This window comes from Danio aesculapii, chromosome 11 (genome assembly GCF_903798145.1).
Source record: "Danio aesculapii chromosome 11, fDanAes4.1, whole genome shotgun sequence".
Taxonomy (NCBI): Eukaryota; Metazoa; Chordata; class Actinopteri; order Cypriniformes; family Danionidae; genus Danio; species Danio aesculapii.
In genome coordinates, this window is record NC_079445.1 from 36,436,622 (window position 1) to 36,457,815 (window position 21,194).

A 21,194-nucleotide genomic window follows, 5' to 3' on the forward strand; every position below is an offset into this window, starting at 1 on the left:
CTTTGAACTTAGTATTTTGCTAAAAACAAAATAAAAAAGTTATATCATTCAGACACGTGAAACATCGCCTTAATATGTTACCTTTTAAGGGGGACTATTATGCAAAAATTACTTTCATAAGGGGTTTATACACAGCTGTGTGGTAACGGTCTGTGAATATAACCGGCTTCTAAAATGGTAAAAATGTATTAACTTTATTTTTATAATCACACTTGTTAAAAACAGTCTGCAGAAACACTTTGATTGACATTCTCTGTTTGCACGTGTCATCAGAGGGTTAAAGCCCTGCCCATTAGTGACATTGTCTCCCTTATTGAATAGGACATTAGTCTTGTTTTTGAATCTGCCACTATGCTGACACATAGGCATTTGTAGCTCTGCCCTCTTTTGAAAAGAGCACAATCTCATTTGAATTTAAAGCGACAGTCCCCAAAACAGCACAATTAGGATCAAAGCCTAACAGGAGCACTTATAAAAGCAGTTATAAAACATTATTTGTGAGGTATTTTGAGCTGAAACTTCACATACACACTCTGGGTACATTAGAGACTTATTTCACATCTTGTAAAAAGGAGCATAATAGGTCCCCTTTAAAAATGTTACACTGACACATGGCAATCCCATCCGACCCATCCCATCAATGACGCACAGTTTCAGTGGTAAAAAACTGGAGAATGATGTTATGTTCCTTGCAAAACTTCCAAAGTGAACATGTCTAGATGCTTACACTAAAAATGCATTCAGTTTTATTCAAAAATTTAAAAAGAGGAACAGGAACCTGGAAATATTTCATTATGTTGGCTATTGCATAGGTCAGAGTAGACTTAAATGGCAAGGCTCAAAAGGTTAATGCACAACCAAATTTAAAAAATAATGTGGCATACACTAAATAGGCCTCTTCAATTATTTTCTGGTTCTTTCTGCCAGTAGTAAATATGCTAAAATAAAAATAAAGAAGCTCAATCAAGCACATCATTTATTGCATGGATTGCGCAGGAATCTATTGCTGTTAAGAGGACTAATCAAGACTATCTACATACAAAGTATAAGTTTGTGTTTACATAATAAGTTTGTGGGTAACTGCTGGGGTAAAATTATTCATTGATGCATCAGGATTCTTTCTCTAATGATTCTAAAATAATTCTCAAAAGTTCAGAATCGATTCTAAATTCAAATTAGATTGCAACAGTACAGGCCTGCATAAACATGAGATTTAAAATTAAAATCTAAAATTAAACTAAATACAAATAAAAACAAAAAACTAAATTAAATTAAATTAAATTAAATTAAATTAAATTAAATTAAATTAAATTAAATTAAATTAAATTAAATTAAATTAAATTAAATTAAATTAAATTAAATTAAATTAAATATTATGCAGATTCTAACTGGTGGTTAAAGTGTTGGGCTTGATGCTAGGGACTATTTTCAGGTGCTGTGTAATATCATTCCTAGTCATATCGGCCTAGAAAATGGCTTTTCATTTTCATCGGATATAGCACATGATGTAACTACAAAATAAATTATCAAAACTTTTTACACATTTTTTTAATGGAATGCTAATGGTCTAATCTGATTCAATGATGTACTGTATGCTAAGCTAAGCTAAAAAAAATTTCAAACCAGACCGGACGATAAGCTAAATTGATTCAAAAATGGTAATACTCAACTGTTTAACAATAAGACTGCATAAAACAAGCATATTTTCCACCCCAGAAAACTGTAGTGTTCCTTTAAATTAAAGCTAAAAGGGTTATTTTCCACTGAGAGCTCTAAAACACCTCAAAGTCTGCAGGTACATAAACACAGCCTTACCTCGAAACTTCTTAGGAGGGTTGTTCAGGTCTCCAGATTCTGGTTGCACCACACAGCGGTCGTCCACCAGACTGTAGATGTGAGAGACATGAGTCAGACAACTTCACTGGAGGAAGCATATTGACTAGCTCTATTTTTGTACCTCTTTTTCTTGCATTTTCTGTACTGATTTTGTGGAGGTAAGAGACTTTAACAGAACTCAGAGTACTAGAGTGCTATTTGTAGATAATTACATGATTTTAAAAAAAGTCATGACATTTGAAGAAATATGTCATCAAAAAGAGTTATTTTGACAAGCATAGGGTCATCTAGGTTAGCATACCCATTCAAATTGGGGGGAAAAATCTATTTACATGTTAATAATGCAAGATATTATTATATCTTATCTTATTAGATATCTTATCTGGAAAAAGAAACAATAAAAATATACAGGCATTCATATATAAAAATAAATGATATACAGTTTAAGTCAGAATTATTAGCCCCCCTTTGATTTTTTTAATTTTTATTTTATTTTAAATATTTCCCAAATGATGTTTAACAGAGCATTTTCACAGTATGTCTGATAATATTTTTTCTTCTTATTTAAAGTCTTATTTGTTTTATTTCGGCTAGAATAAAAGCAGTTTTTAATTTTTTTATTCATTTTTAAAAATTATTAGCCTCTTTAAGCAAATTTTTTTTCAATAGTTTACAGAACAAACCATCATTATACAATAACTTGCCTAATCACTCTAACCTGCATAGTTAACCTAATTAACCTAATAATTCTGACTTCAACTGAATACATGTTTAAAAGGTATGTATGTGTGTATATATATATATATATATATATATATATATATATATATATATATATATATATATATATATATATATATATATATATATATATATATATATATATATATATAAACAAAATATAAAACATATACTTACAAAACAACATACATCATCATACAGTTTTTTTTTTATTTAGAAATATATGTATACATGTTTTCTCCGAAAATTAAAATGCTCTCACGTGTAAAGTATTGAAGTATTAATATACAGGAAAAATTTGACAGTGAAATGATGAACAAACAATGAGATCTTTCTGTTTCCTGAAAGGTTTATCTGCTTGAATGTATATGAGCCACAGTGTTAGCTTTTTACGCTTCATATGACCCAATGTCAATTTACCTTGATCAAATCATCTAATGATAATAAACTGACACAATTAGCTTATTATTACTTCTCCTGGTTCTCAGTAGGCCAGAATGAGTCACTGAAAATGTGAACTCTTACAAAGAAAATGAAAGCAATGAAAGCAATATGTCTTAAAATACCAAATAAAACAAACTTTATTCTTCATTTGTCAAAAATTCATCTACATTTTGTAAGTGAAAATCTGAGCATTCATAGCCTTATATGTTCCTGGCTGCACGTCAAAATCTAAGCTGTAAGCCTGAACGCAATTTTTGGCATCACAGTACATGTGTAAAAATGTACAAACTGAACTTACACAGCATCAGATGCACATTCAGACATTCAAATGAAACCTACACAATATTTAAAGGCCTGAAATGCATGTGCAAATACATTTTGTGGACATTATTAGCAGTATAAATATATATTAAACAGAACAGAAAAGCATTTTGGGTATCATTGGTGTATCAGAATGAACCAAATTCACCTAAATATCTTTGCATGCATTACAGCTTCAGCAGGGAAAATAAGTATTGAACACGTCACCATTTTTCTCAGAAAACATATTTCTAAAGGTGCCGTTGACTTGAAATTTTCCCCAGATGTTGGTGACAACCAAAGGAAAACAAATCGAATTAGTTTACAAATTAAGTATGCGTAATAAAATGAAATGACGCAGGAAAAAAAGTACTGAACACATGACAAAAGGGAGGTGTAGAAAGGCAGTGAAAGCCCAGAGAGCAGCTGAAATCTCTCAGTAGTTCTTAAGCAACCCTCTACCCTTTCTTATTGTAAATGAATATTAACTGCTTCAGTCCAACATCTACATTAGCAGGATGATGAAGATGAAACCAGAGTGGACATTTCAGCAAGACAATGATCCAAAACAAAGCCAAGGAAAGTCTCAAATGGTTTCATAGAAAGAAAATCAATCTGTAGAATGGCCCAGCCAATCACCTGACTTAAATCCGATAGAAAGTACAAATTAAAGATCATTTTGACAGACCCAAAGAACCATGAAGATTTTTACACTCTGTTGTAGTCTGTGTAAAACTCACACCTAAGCAATTCATGTGACTTTATTCTCCATATGAGAGGTGTCTTTAAGCTGCCGTCACCAAAAAAGCCTTTTATATCAAGTATTAAATACATTTCAGTAGTACTTTCTCATTGTGTCATTCCATTGTTACACATAACAAATTTTTTATTTTTTTTTGCTCTGTTTTATGTTTATGTTTGTATTGTTTTGTTTTACCAAAATCTGGTTCAGTTCCATGTCAACAGCTCCTTTAAAAATATTCCCAGGAAAAACATGATGTGTTCAACACTTATTTCCCCTGCTGTATATCGATTCAAACAGAAAATCCAAAGTATTTTATAGTAGATCACTTTTTTTTTTTTAATCAAATATCTGAAATATATAGAAATGCACACAATAAACAAAAATATTGTCAATCATAATATTAAAACTGTTATTTAAGAATGTGTAAGCTGACTTTATTAAATATATCAACCGTGACTTGAATAAAGTATCCAAAAAGCATTTACTGTGATAAAGTCTATGAAATGTGGTTAAAAAGAGTCTATAATTCAGGTTATGAAAGCAAAAAATATACCTGCATTGTTTTGTTTGTGTTAAACATGATACAGCAATATTACACCATCAAGACTGGAGTTTCCCTTAATATCCGTACATATTTGTGTGATTGCAAAATTTAATATTGACTTCTTGTTTCAGCAAACAAGAAGTTCAAATTGACATAGTCATAGTATAGGTCATAGCATAGTCATAAAAATGCCCTCTTAGACGGTCTTGTCTGTCTTTTTTATCATTTTTTTTTTCGATTTTACCAACGTCAGTTGTTTAGTTTTCTCTAAACAAAGTAACACTGCAATTTCCTTCATGAATGAATCTGTTTTTGAATTTTTTTTTAGTCATTGATTCAATGACCATTCTGTCCACCAAAGTAAACCAACGATCCAAAACAGTGACTTGCTGCCTTTATAAATGAAAGAAATGTCTTTTTGAACGAATGGTTTAAATCAGAAATGCCCAAACTAGGGCCAAAGCTGGCCCACGGTAACCTTTGATTTGGCCCGCCATCACATCTGAGAAGAGAGGGAAAATAATGGGGATAGTTTAGAGAAATTTAATTTAACATTTTATTTGTTTGTTGTATTGTAAAGCTACAAAAAAGCTCCCGGAAATTAATTCAATTCAAATGGCGTCGTTCACTTAGATTTAGTATAAATTGTACATACTGTCACCAAACGAATAGAGTACTTTATTGAGCAAATCAAGGCAAAGGCAGATTCTGCTTGACAAGTGTTTTTAGCATTGAACTCGTACTGCATTAGTTAATAGGAAATAAAGCAATGTTTTCTACTTATTTTTAAATTTTATTAAATAAATTAATAAATTACTCATGGCAACTTTAATGTAAAATAGTTTGGTCCATATCAATGACATTTAGTTTTTGCCCTTCATACGAAAAAGTTTGGGCACCCCTGAATTCAATGAATGATTCACGGATTCATTTTAAAAAAGGACAACAACCCACTAACAGTTTTAGTGCCGTGTATATTTCTTAAAACCACAAGCACAAAACACAGAAAACATTGTTTAATTACAGCTATTAAAAAACCAACAAAATAGCAATCTGGCAATCAATTTCAGCCTGGACAAAAGTAATGTAATTTGCCTTTTTGTAAAACAATTTTGTATTATATGTCCTTATTTTCTGTTTGTTTGTTTATTTCATAAATTTTTTCTTCAGCTTAGTCCCTTTAATAATCAGGGGTCGTCACAGCGGAATGAACCGCCAACTACTCCAGCATATGTTTTACACAGTGGATGCCCTTCCAGCCGCAACCCAGTACTGGGAAACACCTATACACTGTCTCATTCACATACATGCACTACGACCAATTTAGTTTCTCCAATTTACTTATAGCGCATGTCTTTGGACTGTGGGGGGAAACCGGAGCACCCGGAGGAAACCCACGCCAACACAGGGAGAGCATGCAAACTCCACACAGAAATGCCAACTGGCCCAGCCGGGACTTAAACCAGCGACCCTCTTGCTATGAGGCAACCATGCCACCCACTGTTTGTTTATTTGTTTAATTAATTACAATTAAATTTAAGTTGTATTTTTTTTTTTTACATGAGGGTCAGGATTTAAATTATTATGAATGATGAATATTATCTTATCCATCATTCGCCAGGAACACTTCCTAAAAGACATTATAATTTGAATTGCATCTGCGCTTATGTTAGTTTTTTTTTTATTCCCTAGGTTTCCATAATCCTGGACCAGGCCGTATCCTGAGCAGCTGCTGTGGTGGTCATGGAGTAGTGGAGAACATAAGACTGATTCCTGTAAGACCCCAGTGACAGACGAGTCCTCGCATTGATCCTGAAGGGCCAGCCTGTACACCAGCCGGTGACCCCTCCCACATGCAGCTTCTCTATGATGGAAATCCAGCGTTCTCCTGCCTCCGGCGCCTAGACTGCAGCTCTGCACGAGACGTTTGGCCATAGGAGAAATGGTCGTGCCCAACTGAGCCTGGTTTCTCTCCCGAGGCTTTTTTCCCTTCACTTTTGTCAATTGGTGAAGTTTGTTCCTCGCCACTGTTGCCACTGGCTTGCATGGTTCAGGACTTGTGGAGCTGCGCATCGATGGATTTGCTCTTCAGTGTTTGGACTTTCAGCAGTGAAAATTAAACCACACTGAACTGAACTAAACTGAACTTCAACTCTGAAAACTGGACTGACACTGTTTCAATTTACTATAATCTTCTATGTGAAGCTGCTTTGACACAATCTACATTGTAAAAGCAATATAGAAATAAAGATGAATTGAATCTTATTACTCAATGTAAATTTCTTATGGGGTTTTTTTGCACAAAAATGTTTAATAAAAATATATTTGATTATTTAAATAACAATCCCATAGTTGGAACTTGGATGCCTACAACAAACATCTTGTGTAAAATTGCATATACAAAAAAACGTTATAAATAAGTGTGAATGCAAGGTCTTTATTTCCTTAGAAGTGTCTAAGGAGTCTTCAGAGGCTTTGAAACGAGAATGTTCAAATGTACCACAACTAGCCCATGCTTCATTTCCATCCAGTGTTCATTCATTCACTAAATGTGACCTGACAGCTGAATTTCACACTCTCCGGTCACTCAGACAGGTTTCAGGTCTGTTTGTACCTGAGCAAGGCAGCCATATGAACACCAAGACATCTATTTCTCATCACACCACCACTGTGTGCCTCCCTGCGCCCAGCTGCAGGACAGGTGGCTCATTATTTCATCCGTGCTAAGGTCACTCTGTTGCGGGAACACAAACACTACACGCTACAGTACAGTACACCAGCGTGGCTAAAAATAGCCCCAGCTCATGAAGATGCATGGCGGAGAACGTGATTACATGGCACAACAACTGCGAGATCTGTCAGCGCTGTGTTGTTCAAAGCTGTGCGTTTGCTTTTGTTTCCATTGATTGGTGACGTTGGGTGGTGATGTGTGTGTGTGTTCACAAATGGGGCTGATTGCCAGGAGGTGGCAGGGTGTGATTAAGCAAAGACGGCACAATCTCATTTCCAGGGGAAGGACATTAAGAGGGCAGCGTTAAGACTTGGCTTCATTTCCGTGAGGAAAACTAGAGTTGAATATTGAAAAGTGAACTGAGGAGTAGACATATGGCGATATTTAAAAACTCAATATATCGGGACAATCAACATGCACAGTACTGATATTGTACACTTCAGATTACAGTCAATATTTGTTTATTATTGAAACTTTTTGAGTTGACTTCTTGAATGTTTTTCTAATGGGCACAAGCATTTTACATGCTGTCTAGGGATGCACCGTTCCCGATACTTGGATCGGATATCGGTTCGATGCACTATATTCTGTGTAAATTATAAGCCAACAAAAGCCACAAAGGAAGCCGATTATAAGGCACTAGAAAGTTTTCATGTAGGCCTACTATATCCCAAATGTTCTGAAGACATTCGATAGTCTAATGTGGAGTACAGAGGTATATTCAAGTGTTCAAATATTCAAATATTCAATCATTCTCCGCTCTTTTACAATTCAAACTGCGTGTCAAATTCATGACAACACGAAAAACTTTACCCAAGACTATTCGTTCCTGTTAGTTTAAATAATCAGTGGAGAAATGCATTTAGTTTTGCATTAAATTGGTTCATTTTGACCTGCAACAAGGTGTTCATTGCTGTTTCTAAATCATGTTGCGCTGTGTCTGTTAGATCAGCAGATTCCATTCGTAACACTGGAGTAGAGAGGGTTATTACCTGCTCTTCATACACAAAGAAGGCCTACCTGAAGTTTTGAATTAGAAATGGCTGAATAATACATTGGACAGGTCCTCAACGCACTGATTTTTTTCCTTTGTGCCGTTCAGTTTTGAAAGTGTTAGCAGATACTGGAGGTCTGTGCGCTCTCTCTCAGTGATGCATCAAGCGTTTCATTCACGCACCGGTCGCGCAGATCGCTTTATAAAATTAAATGAGCAAAATTATTTTCTTTTCTCTCATACTTCCGACTGAGTTTATTCTTCTGAGGGGAATACTTTCAGTGCTGTGAATAGTTTGTAAATGAATCTTAAAAACACGACACTCACATCTGAGTGCAAAATACATGAGACTAAACAGTCACACAGTACAGTGTGTTTACATACAGTAGAAAAACCATGAAAAAGTAACACATTGGAATTAAAAATGAGTCCTTAAAGGCCTTAACACATTCAGCATACTTAAAAAAAATATACTAAATTTTTTTTATGGTAAGTGGTTGCAAGCTATTTATATGTGCTGAATGTAAACAAATTCAATTGAGTAATGTTCAACTTAATTTGTTTGTTTAAATTTAGCCCATATTAATTGTTTGCAACAACTTAGCTTATAAAAATTTGTAAATCCAACGAATCATTTTTTTTCAGTGCACAAAACAACTCTGCAGTAAATTGATATGTATTCTGTACAGTAGACTTTACTGTAGAAAACTGCACATCCTCCAACGTATGTGAGCATACACATATTGCAATGTCAATGCTGAAACAAACAGTTCAATCCACAATATTACACAACCGCACATTTCTCCGTCACTTCCCTTTTCTGAGTTCTAAAGTCTCACTTTCTTCTTCCTCTTGTGTTCCTGTATTTTCAACAAGTTATTTAAAAAGCATATGTGTAAATGGTGAAAGGTTTTCTTACCCCAATGTGCTGATAAATCCATTGGTGGAGCCCTCCGCATACAGGGAGCAGATGTCCCCGATGTGGAGGAAACTGGACATCTTGTCCGACATTTTGCTCCACTTTGTGGCGTGCCTGCGGACAAAATATGAAACAGATTAACATGTGATAAAATCCTTTTCACTCTTTTAGATTATTTGTCAATTTGGGTTTGGGGATCTTCCATTCGAAAGTACTGAAACAAATCTTTTAAATAATATATTTATTTTATAATATAAATAAATAAATAATAAGGTTGTGCTACAAACGATCCATAGCATTGTGTTTTATTTTTATATCATTGCACTTACTACTTTAATGTGACATTAGTATCACAAGCATATCTGTGGCCAAAGCTGTTTTCTTCCTCCTGATCATATTTGTTCTGATAATTTATCGGCATTATTTTTCCCCATTTATTTATGTTTAATGGGGACCTTAATATTTTTCCAATAACTTTTAACCTTAAAGTTAAAAAATAAGACCTTTATTAACATGTATAATACCAATCACAATGCAGTAATTTACTGTAAAAATTTTGAAATTTATTTTACGTCTCGACTATATTTTTAATGGTTAAATTCTGGCAACCACAGCTGCTGTTTTTTGTTTGTTTGTTTTTATCAAGTGTTTTTATTAGTTTAACATTTTTCAATAACTACCAAACAACACAACATCAATAAAAAAGAAATACATGAAATAGGCATGATAATACAAAAAAAATAATGCTAATAAAAAAAAATATTATTAAAAAACAATAAGAATTATAAATGGTTTCACTGAAAATGCAAAGAGGCAGTCAATAGGGGCAGTGAACATATTAAGCACCAGTGTTGTGTGTAACATAGGGCTGGGCAGACAAACGATATTATATCGAATCGCAAGAAAATTTATGTTGATAGCAATGGTAAGCTCTGGACTTTTTTTTACTCAATATTGATCTAAAATCCAAGCACACAGCAGAATCTTTAAGTGTGTTGATATTAGAGATGCACTGAATTTTTGGTCACCAAAATGTAGCATTCGGAAATCTGTTATGCCATTTAATAAACCCTCTAATTTGGGGCTTCAGTCATTGCTGGGATACTCTTTTAAATCTGAAAGCATTAACAACTGATATCTAAATATATATAATTATTGTTCAACATGGAAAATAATTATCAAGATTGCATTTTTGCCATATCGCCCAGCCCTAGGGTAACGTATTACAAGTAACGCAAGTTATGTAATAATATTACTTTTCTAAGTAACGAGTAAAGTAACGTATTACTTTTCCAATAGTAAAAATATTTGACTTACTTTTTAGTTTAATTAATTAGCTTTTCAAAAATAAATAGCTGAATTAAAATTCAAGTAGTCACAATGAATCACGCAGTCAATGAGGGAATGTGTTTATTATTTTGAATGCATCGAAGAAAAAGAAAAAGGGATTGTCTCAATGGACAGTGATTTTGCTTAAATAGTGCAAAAAAAGATAGCACATTGCTCTAAACTTTTAATAATCTGTATATACAGCATGTATAGCTCTGGGGTCAGGAATTTCTCAGATCTGGATTATAATCTCTACATACAAAGCACCATAAATTCTGGAATGATTATTGCTAAGAATGTCATTCTAAAACTGTGGAAATCAGATTCTGTTCCTCAATTTAAGACATGGTTAACTTTTCTCACTCAAATATTTCACATGGAAAGTGAAGAATTTGGCATTTGTTCACCACTTGCTTTAAAGCGTCTTTAGCAGCTGCATCAGCTCGCTCATTTGCTGAAAGCCCAACATTTCCTGGAACCCAGCAAAAAATTCTATGATAAAACTGGTTTTGTAGATGGTGAACTTTGGCTAAAATACTATCAATCAAAGGATGATCATTTTTTAAAGATTCCGTCACTTGGAGGCATGATTTGGAGTCTTTAAATAATAATAGAGTTCTTTTGTTGGACATTTTCTATATATTCCAATGCTAAAAGTAAAGCACAGGCTTCAGCTGTGAATATTAAGCATTCTTTAGGCAGACTGATTCCATAACGTTATTGTCCAGTCACCATTACTGCTGCTATGCCATTTTCCACATTTGAACCATCTGTAAATATTGGTAAGTGTAGAGAATATTGGTTTCTAATATGCGGATATTATTGTCTATATACATTGGGATGAGTTGCTCCATTCTTCCGATGTCCTAAATCTATATTGCTTTTGGGTTTCTTTAATTTCCAATGAGGCAGGGAGCTGAAGTGTGTTTGCTTTAAAATGTCCAGGTTTAGGTTTAAGTTTTGTAAATGTGGATTAATACGCAAACCAAATGGTCTGATGGTTTTTGGCTTACTCTCATACAACTGCACAAATTGTGGGTTATAAACTGCAGAATAAGCTGGGTTGTCTATGCATGTAGATTGTTTATGATATTTTATGCAGATGTACTCCCCTACAGAATCATCCCAATCCAACTTAAACCCTCATTTTTCCCCCAAATAGTTATTCAAGTCATCTAGTGTAATTGCATTCATAATAGCAATATATTTCACAGAATAAAAAAAAAATATCACAATGTTAGATTTTTCAGTATTGTGCAGTCCTAATCAGAGTAACACCATTAATTGACACAAAGCATTATGGGGAATGAAAAAGGTGGATATTTATGTTCTTGATTTGTTTTATTTAGACATTATATGTAGGTTATCATCAGACATGGAGATAGCGAGACAATAATAGCGTGAGGGCCATTGGGATGGATTGCAGAAAATGAGAGTTTGCCATTTTGAGATGGCCTAGTTTTTGACAGCGCAAGTATAGAAATCCAAGGTCCTCGCGCTGTATGGGTGGATAATGAGAAACACTTTAGGAAACACTGCTGAAAGGACACTTCATTATGTGCACATTCTTCACTATGTATTGTTTGTATATTTCTAAAGAGTCACTTAATGCAGCACATTGGTCTTCTGTAATAGCAGTAAAATCACGGTTCGATATTAAGTGCGACCTCTAATGCACAATAATGTGTTAAGGTCAGAATGAAAGCCTTGAGTCTTGGTTATGCTATATGCAAAGATAAAATTATTGATGTATTTTATGTCATGTTGTGTGCATGGTTTTGCAGTATTACTGTGGAAAATCAGTGCTGTTAACTGAAATTATTCAACAATAACAGAAATAGAATAAAATATCAATGTAAATGTCACAGTGTAGGACTGAGAAATACACTGTGACTGTTAAACACACATATTGCACCAATACACTAATAGTTTAGTTTAGTTTATTTGTTTACAGGGTCAATGCACATTAGGCATGGGTCGGTATAAGACTCTGATGGTATGATAACCTTGGATAAAAATACCTCGCGGTATACCTTGAAAACGGTTATTGTCCCATGCCTAATGCACATTAATATACATTACTGTAAAATGTGCCAGAATTAGCGAAGAATTGCTATTTTTCATCTGTAGATCTCTTACAAAATGTTAAAACATCACACCTAAAATAGAAGCACAGTATAATAACATGGAATACAATATAATATATAAAATACAATAAAAAAAAAGCAAAAAACTAAAACAGATTGAGGGCAGCAGAAGAGGACAAAAAAGCCAAAGACAAACAATACAAAAAAGTGTCAAGAATACAGTACTAATGCTGACAATGCTGATTTGTCAATAGGCATGGGACGATAACAGTTTTCCAGTTATACTGCAGTTTGGAAAAGTCAAGGTTTGAAAAAGGTTCGAAATACCGTTTCGGAGGTATGTGCAAGATTTTTTATTTGGAAAAAATATCCAAAGATGCCGTTTTAAATTGTAAAGAAATCTGTGTTTTTGAAATTAATGAAGACAGCAAAAGTCAATTAATCTTTTAAATTATTTAGCCTAACATGTTTACTGCTCCAAAATATAATAAATATTTCAAAAAAATAAAATATATTGTTTTTAAAGGGGGAAAAAGTTTTAGTTTTTACCCAGACATTTAAAATGAATATATTTTTGAGCAGTGGGCACAATACCACAATACCGTGAAAGCGTGATATTTTTATCCAAGGTTTTCATAGTCAGAGTCTTATACCGGCCTATTTGTCAATAACCAATTTTTAACATGAGACTGACAAGAATGAAAAGTAAGTGACCTTCTTATTGTTGGTGGGATGGAGTTCCATTCCCTAGCAGCTTTCACTGACAATAAAGACTGACTGAATCTACTTTTTTTGAGAGGAGTAATACAATCCCCTCTTTCACCACCTCTAGAAGTCGTTCTAACTTTCACAAACTGATTTAGTGGTGAAGTCGGGTTGTGTAAGGTCTTAAACATGAAACAAATATGTACATATTTAATTAAATGATCCCAACTAAGCAGGTTGTATTCCTCTAATTGTGAAATTGAACTGATTTCTTATCAAAGGTTTTTAAGGATTGTTTGTATAATGATTCAAGTTGCTTCCAAGTAGTAATGTTAGCTTGGGACCAAGTGGTTAAACAATAAGTGATATGAGAAATGATCATGGAGTGATAATAGATTAGGGCAGCCTCACATGACATCTGATCACAAAAAAAATCTAAAATTTGCTAAAGTGAATCTGACCCGGTTACAAACCTTTTTAACCTGAGACTTAAATGATAGCTTAGAATCTATCAAAACACCAAGGTACTTGTATTCAGATACAACTTGTAATCTTTCCCCGAATACAAATACATCTGGTACTACACTTACCTTATCATTCTTAGAAAAGAACATACACATTGTTTTAGAGATGTTCAACTGTAAACAGCATAGTTCTAATCAGGCTGAAAGATGTACCAGCGATTCTGTGAGTTTGTTTGCAACTTGTAACACCTATGTGTGGAGTGGAGATATTGGAGAGATTGAGTTTTTGGCAGATTTCGTTCAGATCTTTTAATTTAGCTGAACAAGCCTGTAAATACCTTGTAAATATTGTATAGTTTATTTTTCTTTATTTTTATTTTATCACTTTAACCTTTTAGCTGAACATTTTTTCATGTTGTGCCAAATAAATCACCCTTCACCTCCAGCCTACCATCCGCCAGTTCGATCCTAACATTAATTCATTCATTCATTTTCCTGAGGCTTAGTCCCGTTATTCATCAGGGGTCACCACAATGGAATGAACCGCCAACTTATCCAGCATAGTTTTTACACTGCGGATGCCTTTCCAGCTGTCACCCAGTGCTGGGAAACATCCACACACACATACACTACGGCCAATTTAGTTTATTCAATTCACCTATACCACGTCTTTGGACTGTGGGGGAAACCAGAGCACCCGGAGAAAACCCACACCAACTACACACAGAAATGCCAACTGACCCAGCCGGGACTCTGTGAGTGGCTGTGAGGTGACAGAGCTAACCACTGAGCCACCGTGTCACCCCTGATCCTAACAGTAAAGATTTGTTTCAGCTACTCTCCAATGAAATTTGTCTATTTTACATTTAATTTATCTTGATGTACTTTAATAATGGAATGAATAAATATTTAAAAATAGTAAGAAAGACTGAAAATTAAAAAGAAAATTTAATTGGACTGTAAAACTTACTATAATATTTACCTGATGATTACTAAACTATTATTAAAAATAAAAAACTACAGACATACCTTTAAATTTAACGATTATTTAATTATAACATAAATTACTAAACCTTAGTTAATTAAAATAGCAAATAAAAAAAATTAAGTACTTAAAGATATTATTAAAATCTACAATAATATTGCAATGGTACTGAAATAAAAATACATAATAAATAGTTTTTTTTAATCTAATTACTAAAACTTTAGCTAAATTTAACAGTAAACACAGTATGATCTAAAAATGAAAAAAATGAAATTAAATTAATAAAATCTATAATATAAATTACGTATAATATAATTTATAATATAATCAATAAAAAATGACAAATATAATTAAAATTCTACCAAATCTTTGAACAAAAAATATTAATAAAATTAAAATGATATACAACAATCAACTACAGTGATATTTCAGTGATACTAAAGTAACAAAAATGGGCCAAATGAAATATAAAGTGCCATATGATTAATTTTTTAAAGGATGTACAATAATGCCTTAAATGTAATATTAAAAAAACATAATTGTTAATGCAAAAAAATGAATATATGTAAACATGACTGTAATATTTATAGATTGATACTATACAATAAAAACACTTATGTGTCAGATCCAGCTACAGTCCAGGAAAAATAAAAATTAAATATGATATGACACAATTGCCTCACAGCAAGAAGGTCGCTGATTCGAGCCCTGGCTGGATCAGTTGACATTTCTGTGTGGAGTTTGCATGTTCTCCCGTGTTGGTGCTCCGGTTTCCCCCACAAGTCCAAAAAAATGTGGTATAGGTGAATTGGGTAAGCTAAATTGTCCGTAGTCCATGTGTGTGAATGGATGTTTCCCAGTGATGGGTTGCAGCTGGAAGGGCATCCACTGCGTTAAACATATGCTGGATAAGTTGGCGGTTCATTTCGCTGTGGCGACTCCTGATTAATTAAAGGGATTAAGGGCCTGAGGAAAGGAACTTTTCCTGTGTCTGGCGGTTTTTGTGCTTGGTGCTCTGTAGCACCGACTAGATGGTAACAGTTCAAACAGGAAGTGTGCTGGGTGCGAGGCGTCCAGATTGATTTTGCGAGCCCTTTCACTCACTCTGGAAAAGTACAGTTCTTGAAGTGTTGGAAGGGTAGTGCCAGTGATTCGTTCAGCAGTCCGGACTATTCGCTGTAGTCTACGGAAGTCGGTTTTGGCAGCTGAGCTGAACCAGATGGTGATTGAAGTGCAGAGGATGGATTGGATGACAGCTGAGTAGAACTGTACGAGCAGCTCCTGTTGCAGGTTGAACTTCCTCAGCTGACGAAGGAAGTACAGTCTCTGCTGGGCTTTCTTCACAATAGAGTCTATGTGAATGTCCCACTTCAGATCCTGAGAGATGGTGGTGCCCAAGAACCTGAATGACTCTACTGCAGCCACAGTGCTGTTCATGTCGGTGAGTGGGGGGAGTTTCTCCTAAAGTCTACTATCATCTCCACCATTTTGAGCAAGTAATTTTTTCATTTAATTTAATTTTTAAGTTTTCAGTAATGTAATGTAATGTAATGTGTGTATTTATAAAGCGCATTTATTGTGTATGGCCATACACCCAAAGTGCTTCACAATCATGAGTCTCTTGACACCACCACTAGTGTGCAGCACCCACTTGAATGATGCAACGGCAGCCACAGGACAACGACGCCAGTGTGCTTACCACACACCAGCTATAGGTGGAGTGGAGAGATGGTGATAGAACCAATTAAGTGGATGGGGATGATTGGGAGGCCATGATCGGTAAGGGCCGATGAAGTGAATTTGGCCAGGACACCGGGGTTACACCCCTACTCTTTTTGAGAAGTGCCATGGGATTTTTAATGACCACAGAGAGTCAGGACCTCGATTTAATATCTCATTTAAAAGACAGTGCTTACTGACAGTATAGTGTCCCCTTAACTTTTACTGGAGCATTAGGATTCACACAGATCACAGGATAAGCAACCCCTGCTGGCCCCTCAAACAACACTTCCATCAGCAACCTAGTTTTCCCATGTGGTCTCCTGTCCAGGTACTGACCAGGCTCATCCCTGCTTAGCTTCAGTAAGTAACTGGTCTTGGGCTGCAGGGTAATATGGCTGTAGCCATAATAATAATTACATTGAATTATGATTATAATTTGTAGATACTACACAATAAAATACATATTTTATTTGTCATTTCCATCTGTATTCACAAAAACTAAATACATTTAAATATGACTATATTTTTACATATTTAATGTGATGTACATATTATTAGTTATAGCTATATTCTAGCATATATATATATTATGAGTCAGTTTAGCAGTTATTTTATATAACTGTAATAAACAGTTTAGCTATATTTTAGGAAAAAACGAATATGATTATACTTTTTAGATGCATACTATACAAGTACATACAGTACATAACTTACAGTTTAAGCAAAAATTACATTTAAGTATGATTATATATATTTTAGATACTACAATTTTGTGTGTCAGTTCCAGCTGATCCACTGTGATCATACTCTGAGTCAATGTTATAATCAGCTTGAGACGAAGCCAGTTCAATCAATGACAGACGTGAGCATCAATAAGAACAGACTGCACAGATGCTCAATATACATATATATTGTATATCAGAGTAATACAAACAAACACACTGTTGACACTGTTGAGATAATATCTGCCTTTATCTTAACAGGTGCAATTGGAAAAGAATGGAACAATGTTTTCCTTGCCTGATAATAAAGACAAATTATTATTTTAAAGGTAAACACGCACTACCTGTAAAACCTCCATTAATAAAGCACACCATGGCCTTATGTTTGAATAATGCAGATGTTTACTTTATTTTATGGCATGGCTTTCTATGAAAACTTTATGAAAAATGACTGTAGTCAAAGACAACTGTTTAACTGCCCGCTCATCCTGGACACTGAGCTCTTTCGGCATAATAAAAGAATGCTCAGATCAATATTTCATGTCCATTTATTTAGTTACTTGATAAGTAATGGGATAATCAAGTGATAAAATGAGAGATAAAAGTGATAACGACCTCATGACTGTACATTATCCCTTACTTAGTGGCTGTAATCTACTCTGAAATGACATAAGTGTATGAACAATAACGCATTAGAGGCTTATGATAACAATAACTGACTGTGTTTCATGTAAATTTGACACAATTATACATTATTTCTAATGTAACAAACACTTTAAAAGGGATAGTTCAGTCAAAAATAAAAATCTGTGTTTCTTATTCAGCCTTCACATGAGTTGTTAAACAGAAACGAAGATATTTTTTAAAAATCCATGTTTTTTCTTAATTATGGATGTCAATGCCTTCTGGTTTTCAGCATTCTTCAAAATATCATAACAACAACAAATCTCAAAGATTCATTTCATTTTTATTTTTGGGGGTGAACTAGGGTTGTTGCTAGAAGGGATACAGCTGTGACTGGAGGTTAACAAGAATTATTTAGAACATTTATTAAATTACCCATTAAGTTGTATTTTATTAATGCCTACCCCCAGCCCCAAGCTAAACCCAACCATCACAGTAACCTAAAAACAGTAATTATACGGAGTATTATTCCTATTATTTATTAAATTACCCATTAAATTGTATTTTATTAATGCCAACCCCCAGCCCAAACCTCAACCCAACAATCACAGTAACATAAAAACAGTAATTATACAGAGTTTTATTAATATTATTTATTAAATTACCTATTAAATTGTATTTTATTAATGCCAAACATTAGTCCAAACCTAAACTTAACCATCTCAGTAATGTAAAAACAGTAAATATACCGAGTATTATTCAAATTATTTATTAAATTGCTCATTAAATTTTATTTTATTAATGCCAACCCCTAGCCCAAACCTAAACCCAACCATTACAGTAATGTAAAAGCAGTAATTATACCGAGTATTATTCAAATTATTTACTAAATTACCCATTAAATTGTATTTTATTAATGCCTACCCCCAGCCCAAACCTAAACGCAACCATCACAGTAACGTAAAAACGGTAATTATACTTAGTATTATTTATATTATTTATTCAATTACTCATTGAGGTGTATTTTATTAACAACTACCCCTACCTTAAACCTACGCCTCATAGTAAAGTTAATAATTATTGTTGCACAGTGTCACAAAAATTATGCTATATTGAGGTGTGTATCCACAGCTGTATCCCTTCTAGACTTACCTTGAACTAGCTCTTTAAACATGTCTGACTATCTATCTATCTATCTAAACAACCATCATTTCAAATACCACAGATTTATGATGGGCAAACAAACATAATAAAGCATCTAATTAGGATGGATGGCCAATAAAAACTGTCTGTCTTTCAAGTTTATGAAAACTTGATAGAGTAAACACGAAAATGTTTACTCTAAAAACAAGGAAGACGAATTCAACTGGGAAAATTTGTTCCAGCTGTGTCTTGCATACAAACTCATTGTGATTTTCCAGTCAAGTGAAAAGCATGGCGTTTGTAAATCTTTTAGAACTTTTAGAAAGTTCAAAACAGAAACATTATGTAAATGTATATCTCGAATGACAGATGTATGTGGGCTGTCCCTGAAACACTGACTCCAGTCTATTAATTTTACTGTAGGGGGGTTTAAACGTGGAGGCCAGACTTCTCCATCTATTTAACAGCTCACGGTATTGAGGTAAAGATGGTTTTATATTGGTACTTTGAATATTTGGTCTGAAATCATATGCATGTATGCCTTGAAAACAACATTAGCACTAATTATTTGACTGTATTGTGCTTTGAACTTAGTCATTTGTTGCTAATATGATCATTATTTAGAATTTGTAAAGAATACTTACTAAAATTAATGAGGTAAAGTTGGTTTCATATTCACACATTCGCAATTCTCCTTAATAACATAATTTCACAAAAATAATCTTTGCAAAATTTAAATAGTTAAATTAAATTAGCGGCCAATGACTATCAAAGTTCAACATTGTTCACGGTGAAATAAATTGTACTAATGTTGTTTTCAAGTCATACTTGCATGTGATTTCAGACAGAAAATTCAAAAGTACCATGGGAAACAATATAGGGAGATTGAGGTAAAGTTGTTTTTTATTCACACATTCAGACTTCCTCCTTAATAATATAATTTCAGAAAAGTATTATTTGCAAACTCTAAATAGAGGAAATCATATTAGCAGCCAATGGCTATCAATGAACAACATTGTTCACAGTTAAACAGTGCTAAATTTGTTTTGAAGTTATACTTGCATGTGATTTCAGACCGAATATTCAAAGTACCATGGTAAACAATACAGGCAACATGTCACAAGCTGTCACTGATCGAATGTGCGAATATAAAGCCAACTTTACCTCAATTATAGAGAGCATGTCACAAGTTGTCATTGAACCAAGGTGCAAATATAAAACCAACTTTACCTCAATACTGAAATTATATTATTAAGGAGAAACTTTGAAAGTGTGACTATAAAACTAACTTTACCTCAATACATACAGTTTCTCTGTAAGGAAAAAGAAAGTGTTTTCCCATTGAGAAATGCAACAGAGATCAAACCTAAAAGCTTAATTCGACAGGTGATAATAAACCGCCAATCAGAATCCACCAGCCTCGAAGTGAACAATGCGTTTTTACGAAACAAACTGCTTCAGTGCATAAACTCGTCCTTAAACCTGACGCAGAATAATATGTTTTCAATGACTGTATCCGCTGAAGGCTGTAGTCCACCTGCACCCGTCACTTTACACTGTTCCACTGAAATGTGTTCTTAATTCTGACATTCTAAGAATGTGTTCCATTCTAAGCCCGTCCACATCAATCAGAGCACCGAACGCCGTCATTGATACACTGTAACCCGCTGTCAAACTTCCGTTCTGCTCTCACTGACAGGCGCATCAGTCAAACATACACTGTCTCACGCTCGTGTCTCTTATCGCAGTACAGTAACAGCAAGAGTTCAGTAAGAACTTTACCTTCTTCAGAAGGAGACCGTGTCGGGAAAACAGCGCTGGCGATAGGGGTCAGCGGCAGAACTGCTCCGGCCGGGATTCCTCGTATAATTCCATGATATGTCAAAGTCCCCCAATTGAAAATCGCGGCGTCTAGTTGCCAGTTGGATTTTGTCCGCACTTGTCCGCTTTCTCACCACCTCCACATGAGCCGCGAAGCTCCGCCCCCTGCCTGAACGCGCACCAGGAATGAGAGGTGATGGGTAATGGAGTTCTGTGTGATAGATAGATAGATAGATAGATAGATAGATAGATAGATAGATAGATAGATAGATAGATAGATAGATAGATAGATAGATAGATAGATAGATAGATAGATGGATGGATGGATGGATGGATGG

The 21,194-nt window shown here is 34.2% G+C and overlaps 1 protein-coding gene across 1 annotated transcript in view; it reads right to left on the bottom strand.

Annotated features, from left to right (window-relative positions):
- The window catches only part of itpr1b (inositol 1,4,5-trisphosphate receptor, type 1b), a 269,709-nt gene extending 248,726 nt beyond the window's left edge, over nt 1–20,983 (bottom strand). Inside the window, exons 1-3 of the mRNA XM_056468320.1 lie at nt 20,818–20,983; nt 9,255–9,368; nt 1,816–1,886 (exon numbers count right to left, since the gene is read on the bottom strand). Of these exons, the coding sequence (XP_056324295.1) occupies nt 1,816–1,886; nt 9,255–9,346 (163 nt within the window). The 5' untranslated portion in view covers nt 9,347–9,368; nt 20,818–20,983. The remainder of the gene's footprint in view (nt 1–1,815; nt 1,887–9,254; nt 9,369–20,817) is intronic.
- Nucleotides 20,984–21,194: the final 211 nt, after the last annotated feature.